The following is a 7,878-nucleotide window of genomic DNA, read 5'->3' as shown; positions in this document are numbered from 1 at the left end:
CTATTCCTTATTAAGGTTCACAGCTAATTTTCATTTGCAATAAAGGAAATGACCCAACTCAAGACATCAGTGTTAGTGCTCTTCCTGCACCATTTATTCATGAAAGGAGATGGCACTCCTTATATAAAATTAAGGACCACTTTTGACACCTTTTGCCGTACCTCTCATTGTAGACTTTCTCCATATGTTGTTTGAGGTGATAGAAAGTTACACTTAATCTACACTTTCCCTCATACAAAGTGTTGGAGATCAATGTGAACTTCATTATCTTCTATGTGTCAGCACCAAGACTGATGCCAAGATAACAAGTGCTATGGCTCTCCCAGTAAACTAAGATAGAAATTAACTTCTGCCTTTTAGTTAAACAAATCAGACTTTTAATCTAAACTTTTCATTCAGATAGTCGTGGGAAATTGCCAATATTCTTGAGATCCTTTCCCTCGCTATGTAATTAAATCAGAATAGTATAGCACAAAAGGAGGCGACTTGGCCTATCGAGTCTTCACCTGGGGCACTATCCTAACTTCTTTAAATGGTTCAGTGGATAGATGCAATATCAAATGTGGAGATGGGTGAGCCATATAGACAAGAAGTACTCCAGGTTTAATCTGTGATCTTATCATAGGGGTTGTGGAGCCAGGGGAGCATTTTTATTCCTCCTGGTCTCACAAAAGAGTATTTTTAATTTTTTAAAAACTTACCTTTCATTGGCAGCTGCAGAAGCCACTTTGCAATCCCAAGCAAGGAAGAGCTGACACCAGCCTGTTCCTCAAACAAATTTCCCAGAGGAGTCCTTAAACAGGCTATAGGTGGTTAATTAACATGTGCAAGATACAATGTCGAAAATATGTATCTGACATATTTAGCAGTGGCACAAGTAAAGACACACATTAGATACAGGTCATCCCATTGCTAAATTTGTCAGCATTGTTCCATTTTATGCCTGAACAAGGGGCACAATGTATGCCAATTTTAAGCTTGTTAGTCCATTTACTATTAAGTTTGGCCAAGAACTGGATATTTTAGAAGTCTAATCACATTTATACAAAATATGTTCATCCTTGTTTTCACAATCTTCCATAATCTCGCCCTTCCTTATCCCTGTAATATCCTCTAGCCAGACAACCCTCCGAGATATCTGCGCTCCTCCAATTCTGGCCTCTTGAGCATCCCTGATTTTAATCATTGCACCTTTAGTTGCATGGGCCCTAAGCTCTGGAATACCCTCACTTCATCTCCCCACCTTTATGTCTCGCTTTCCTTCTTTAAGAAACTCTTTAAAACTACTTCTTTAACCAAACTTTTGATCATCTGACCTGGCCCAGATCTTCCAATTAGCGGTGATGTTGCATGTATCACTGCTGACTGCAGAGATCATCGCGTGCTTACTTTCTTGTGCCCTTCCAACCAGAACTTCTGATCCCGGCTGGAACAATGAAGCCTCAGTGCAGCAATCAAGGAGAAGTCTAGTGAAGGGGAGCAGTGGAGAGGCCAAGCCCTCTTGTTATGACATCAGCTGCTGTTTTCAGGTAAGTTTAGTGGGATTAGTAGGTGAGTGAGTGCGTAGGTGAGTGGGTGGGCGAGTGAGTGGGTGGAATAAGTGAGTGAGTGAGTGGGTTGGTGAATGGATGAGTTAGTGGGTCGGTGAGTAAGTGGGTAAATGGGTGGGTGAATACGTGGGTGAAGTGGGTAGGCAAGTGAGTGGGTAGGTGAGTAAGTGGGTGTGTGTGTGGAGTGAATGGGTGAGTGGGTGGTGGGATGGGAGTAGGTAGTCAGATTGGGGAAGGTAGTCTGGGATTGGATAGTTGGGTTGGGAATGGGTGTGTGTATTTGGGTCATGTCAGGTGGTACACAGTTCGGTCTGGGGAGGCAGGTAGTCGGGTCATGGAGGGATGTGGGTAGATGGGTTGGGATATGGGTAGTTGGGTCAGGGGGTGTGGGGGGGGTCAGGTCGAAGAGGCTGGTTGGGGATGTCGGGGGTATGTGTGGGGTTTGGTGGTTTGGGTTGCATTGTCAATTACTGAGTTACACCAGAGATAAAAAAGTGTAACAATTCTGGGGTAAGTATCTGGGTAAGTAACGTGCATCTAGCCGAAGTCTCCAACATGAGATTGGTGTAAGAGACATTCACAGAGGGTCCTGGGCAGCGTAAATCAGCCCATTGGAAGTTTAAACTTGCCAGGCAATTACATTGTGCGCACGTCAGGACTTCCTCAGGGTTCCAATGGGTACCAGCAGTATAAATTCAGTGCATCGTTGCTCCTGATATCAAAGGATCCAGTCCAATATCATCTTATGTGGCTAGATGTCATATTTTGTTTTATAAGGCTCCTGGAAGTGCTGTGGCGCATTTTATAACTTTAAAGGTACTGTATAAATATACATTGTTGTTGTTTGTGTGAGTTTCTTTTTTTCAGAATAATGAATGACTGTGTAATGTAAATGGGGTTTGGTACAGATCATTCCAAATGGATTCCCTGTGATCTACTCCTAATCCAAAATTAGTTTGGCACAAGCATTGCATTTCTTGGCAAGCTAAGTTTGTTTATTATGATTGAATGTTGCTTACTATTACTTCAGCCTTAAATCAAAAATATCAGCAATATTGCAAGCTTCTCCAGGTTAATTTGTTCCATAACCTAAAGCAGTAGCCCTTTGAATAATAATGCATTTTTCTCTGTAGCTGCAATTGGATAATATGGGTCTTGGTGCTTTCCTCTGAATATTTCACCAGCTGGCAGGGTTGTTCAGGAATTATTTTTGCTTCTATGAGAAGCACAGACTGACTGCTGCAAACTCAGTTAGCTCTTATGATATCCTTTTTGTATTGGAAGCCAAAGCGAAGGATCTAGCCACATAGTGCCAAGCAACAGCACAGTTGAAGAGAATAGGAAAAATAATCAAGTGGGCAAATATTTTTCTTGTGAATTTTACACTTATCAAGGCAAGGGACGCCAGTTCACAGGAACAGTGCACTTTCTACTGCACAAACACGTGTCAGTATCATGGGGTGCTATATCAGGTACAATATAATTAGATGCTGAGTAAAGCTCCATTTAACTTGGCCAAACAAAATAAGTCAATTCCAGCCTCAAAAGAACATTCCCAACGTTGTCTGTGTGAAAATTTTCCACTTTCCACACTAGCCATTTTGTGTCCTGTCTGAGTGAGATGGCTATTTTGACATAAACTATGTATCCATTACCACTAAGAACTGAATTGAGACTGTCCAAAGTCATTTCACCTAAGATTTATATAGCTAGCAGACAGAAGAAACTTTCATTCTACCTGTCTATGCTGGAATGAATCCAGACCCCAAAGAAGAAAGCTCAAAGCCTTAAGTTTATTTTTGAGAACATAGGAAATAGGAGCAGGAGTGGACTATAAGGTCCGTCGAGCCTGTTCTGCCATTCAGTACAATCACGGCTGATCTTTGCCTTTAGCTTCACTTTCTTGCCTGCTCCCACTATCCCTTGATTCCTTGAGAAAAGCCTGGTACTGTAGAAGAAAGGGAATATGGTAAGAGTTAGGGATTTCTGCAATTTTGAGGTATGGGGTAAAATGAATTAGGATTTGAAATGATGGGATGAGTTCTGAATTCAACAGAGTGAATAAAAATGTAGGATTTGATTTTTGGATGGAACAAGAAAAGAAAGTCTGTGGGAAGACAATTCAAATGGTCTGGTCATGTTTCAGAGTGTTGAAGGACTGTGAGGCTGTGGACATTCAAGAGAATGCTGAGCTACAGCAAGAAATATCTCAACGTTCCAACTCCTTCCGAACACAGTTGGAATGAAGATGATGAAGATGACTATTACCTGAAAGATCCAGATCAGAGGCGCGACGAGTTGCCCCAACCATTCAGGATGATCGATAAATTAATTGGCTGCATCATTGACAGTGCTTGGGAAAGTATTGAAAGAAGGGAAGCAGAAAGAGAAGCCGAAAAGCTAAAGATAAAACCACCTACTCATGAATCATCAGAGGAAATTCAGGTGGGTGAGTGTACTGTAATCCAGCAAATGTCACTATTCAATTCTGCATCCATTTGGTCATATTTTCTGTAGCTAATTGGTTAGGTGTTGGTCTGTGGCTACATCAAGCAACTCATGAAATGCTAAAAATGCAGAGGTCACAAGTTCTGCAGCTGATTCATAAAATCATGGCATGTTACAGCGCACAAAATAACTATTTGGTTCATCAAGTCCACTTCCATTTTTTTTCTCCATGTTAATCCCACTCCTGCTTGCTCCCCCCCACCCCCACCATTTTGACCTTTAATATTTGTCTCTTTAACATTTTTTTTTACATTTTCGTAAAGACGCTGATTGATGCTGGAGTACAGTGCCATGAGCACCAGCAGACCTACGGTACTTCACCTAAATGTCTGTTTGTCATATGTGAGGTAGATAAGAGGTAGCTTTAACTATTGCCACGACTTATTGCAGTTCGGAGACATTGTCAGAATGTGGTGTATGTTTTTTTTTGGTGAATTTTCTTTTAATTCATTAATGTGAAGAGATGTCATTGCTGGAGAATAAGGAAGGTTGTAGTTCACTCAGTATCTTTGAATCTTGCCGCTGATTTATGCTATGAGTAAACGTTTCAGCAATGAAAATATCTTTGGCCAGAAAGATGTTCAGTGCTGACTTATAGATTCTGATTTCTATCTCCTTTATGTTTGGACAGCTTCCTGGCAATTTAAACTGTTTTGCAAATCCTGTGGATGGAAATTATATCTTTGCTGGCCTGTCTGAAGGTGTGGCAGTTCTGAACATGGAGGATCATACTATTAGATCTGTTTGGAAGATGGAAGGTATTGAGATTGTTGCCCTTCAAGTCAGACTCGTTGGATGCCAGCTTTATCTGTTCGCTGCTCTGGATGACATGGGTATTTGCTTGAAAATACTTATTGTTTATAAGTTTATTCTCCTAAATTTCTCCCTTCCTCTTGGCAAGACTCTGATTTTTTGGGGGGCTCTGTTTCCTTTGTTATACTTAATGTACAAGTTTATTCAGTGAATGCAGATCAGCAGGCTTTCTGTTTGTGACTTTTTCAAAGCTCCACTAAGTTTGTTCATAAGGTGAGAGTCCAGCACAGTTTGAGATAAAGTAATGTCTAATTGGTAACCCCTGAGTCTTGTCGCTCCTGCAGGATGAGATAGGGGATCTGTTCACCTCTTCTCATGAGGAGTAGTGCATCAATCCTGCACTCTTGGAATGGAAAGTTATATTGCTAATGACATCTGATTACTCCTCTTGAATTATTGTATCATTTATGGAACACTTGCTACAATAGGTCATCCTTATGCATGGTGGAGTAACTCCATGGTTACACTCCAAACCTGTTGCATAGTTTCTTGATGTTTGGTGGTCCAGTGGCTTCAGCAGACCAGTCCAAACTGATACTTTCCACCCTGCTGTTTGCTACACCCACCCCATAATTAGAATGATTTGAACACATGGTGGGACCTCATTGAAAGGTCCCCAGTTCACTGCTAAAATAGCAATTAAAAAAAAGCATCTAGTAAGTTTTTAAAAATTTGTTCATGGGATGTAGGCAAATGCAGCATTTATTGCCCATAACCTTGAGAAGGTATTGGGCTGCCTCCTTGAAGTGCATGTGGTGTAGGTACGCCCAATTGCTGTAAGGGAGGGAGTTCCAGGATTTTGATCCAGCGACAGTGAAGGAACTGTAATAGGTGGAATATTTTGAATGAAAATATAGTTTCTTACGATACACCTTTTTTTCCCCTTCAGATACAGCTGACCTGCTGCACATTACCAGCATTTTCTGTTTCATTGCAGATTTACAGCATTCAGTTTTTCTTTACATATGTGCATTTGTAATACATTATTATAGTGCTTCATGCCTACTATACAAATCCTTTTCTCTTCAAGCCTGGGTTCAATAGTACTTTGCCTCATAATCCTATTTTTTTCTCCTTTTGTGTTTTAGGTGTTGCACGCCTTCTTTTTTCTTACAGGGACACCTTTTCTTTGATAAAAGTTTTCAATGCATATGTAAGTCATCTTCTATCATGTGAGCTATTGAATTATAATGACCAAAATATATATTTTTTTAATGAATCATAGAGACCAGGAAGGTAACACGTTTGGACCTGTTATGTGCAGAGTCAGCTGAATCCAGCTGAGGCAGTACATGTTTGGTCTCAGCAACCTTGTTTTAGGAGGTGCTATCCTGTGGCCCTTTCTGGAAATACCTGTGCATGTGCCTAGGGCCAATTCTGATGTCCTTCCCCACTCAGTAGTCACTGATGAAAAATGGCAAGAAATCACACTGCACCTTTGGAACTGCACCATGGGAAGGTATCAAAACTTCAGGAGAAGAGTGGCGATAGAATGAAAATTGTTGGAATAAAGAAGGAAAATGCCAATAGTTGGTATTCTTCAGCCATGAGTTGATTTTGGTTATTGCTTTTGCTCAAATGGACTTGATTCACATCTCTAAACATTCCTCATACCATATGTCTTACTGTGTGTTAGTTTGGATTGCTAGGTGTGGAAGAAAGAAGAACCACAGTTTTGTGATGCCCTGAGGAGGCTGTGTTGGTGACAGGGTAGTTAAGTCAAATTGGTGGGTGGAATAGAGAGAGTTTTACTCTGGGGTCTATTTTAACTCTATCCACATGGTGGAAGCCAGGCGCGTGGGTGGTTAAAATTGAGTAGGTTACTTGTCCCTTTGACCATTTTAACATGCAGAATTTTGCAAGAGGATCAGATGCTCGCCTAAAGCAGGCTGAAGCCTTATGAATTTTTTCAAATTGGGATCCTGTCATATCAAGAGCACCCAAACTGCATTTTAATTTGGGTCTGAGCAGGGAAGTGACAAAGATTTTGCTGCCAGGTAGCTTCTGATCTGCTGATTCAAAAAGCCTTCCAAGTAGTGTTCCAAATTGTCCCAGACTTGAAGATTAATTCCTTGGGCAATTACCCTGAGCAACCCAGAAGAAAAGCCATAGGGACATTTTTCTCCTCCTGTTTTACTCCAATCAAACTCACAACAAGCACCAAGGCTTCATGGGAGAAAGGAGGAATCTGGTTCTTGTACCTGGGTGCTCAAACCAGTAAAACCACGCATTGCAGGAGATAGTTGATATTGCAGTCATCATTACTGACCAATTACCACACAAGTTGATGTGTCAGGCAACGAATGATGGGAGCATGGTGTCAGGGTCCTTGGAGGCAGAAACACATACAATGGAAGTTCCCAGAATATGGTCCAAGCAGAGTTGGCAACCCTACCGCCAATGTAATTGTAAAGCTTGTGGGCTCCTCCGTGCCCCACAAAAAAGGGTACACTCCTCTTGGTCTGTCCAAAATAATAACCTCTTATTCCTCAGTGTTGAGTTAGTAAACCTTCAATGGCATAAAAAGTTCAGCAAAAGAAAAACATAATGGTACTTATATGTTCATTGGCTTGAACATTTGAGGCTAACAGTCTAATTAAACAACCTGAGATCTAATTTTTGTAATCAAATCTGCATGCTATGCTTTCTGGTAGTTTGTTACTATTTAAATGTTTCAATGCAATGAAACTCATATCAAATAAACCTCAAAAAGGTAAATCTTTGTCTTGTTTTCATGAAACAAAATAGATTTTATCTTTTTTTTTAGGATAATGTAAGTGAAAAAATCACTTGTAGTAAATTTGAGTTATCAGAAGGTGGAGATTATGCTGGACTAACTCTTGAAGGTAAAGCATTCTCTGAATTCTTGAATGTTCCTAAGTGTTCATTTATTACTTTGTCTGATTATTCAATACGTTGCTCTTTGGGTTGCATACTTAACACTATCGACGACACTTCAAAATAATTCACTAGTTTGCTGCATTTTAGGTATCTTCAGAAACATGCT

At 40.5% G+C, this 7,878-nt stretch overlaps 1 protein-coding gene across 1 annotated transcript in view; it reads left to right on the top strand.

The window, feature by feature from the left end:
• The first annotated feature begins 1,410 nt into the window (after positions 1-1,410).
• Positions 1,411-7,878, top strand: part of wdr93 (WD repeat domain 93) — a 57,493-nt gene continuing 51,025 nt past the window's right edge. Inside the window, exons 1-5 of the mRNA XM_078530011.1 lie at positions 1,411-1,529; positions 3,697-3,995; positions 4,690-4,891; positions 5,960-6,024; positions 7,639-7,717. Of these exons, the coding sequence (XP_078386137.1) occupies positions 3,735-3,995; positions 4,690-4,891; positions 5,960-6,024; positions 7,639-7,717 (607 nt within the window). The 5' untranslated portion in view covers positions 1,411-1,529; positions 3,697-3,734. The remainder of the gene's footprint in view (positions 1,530-3,696; positions 3,996-4,689; positions 4,892-5,959; positions 6,025-7,638; positions 7,718-7,878) is intronic.

The sequence above is a fragment of the Cetorhinus maximus genome, chromosome 26, assembly GCF_964194155.1.
Source record: "Cetorhinus maximus chromosome 26, sCetMax3.hap1.1, whole genome shotgun sequence".
Lineage (NCBI taxonomy): Eukaryota > Metazoa > Chordata > Chondrichthyes > Lamniformes > Cetorhinidae > Cetorhinus > Cetorhinus maximus.
The sequence above is the reverse complement of the archived record's forward strand: the minus strand, read 5'-3'. Positions and strand labels throughout refer to the sequence as shown.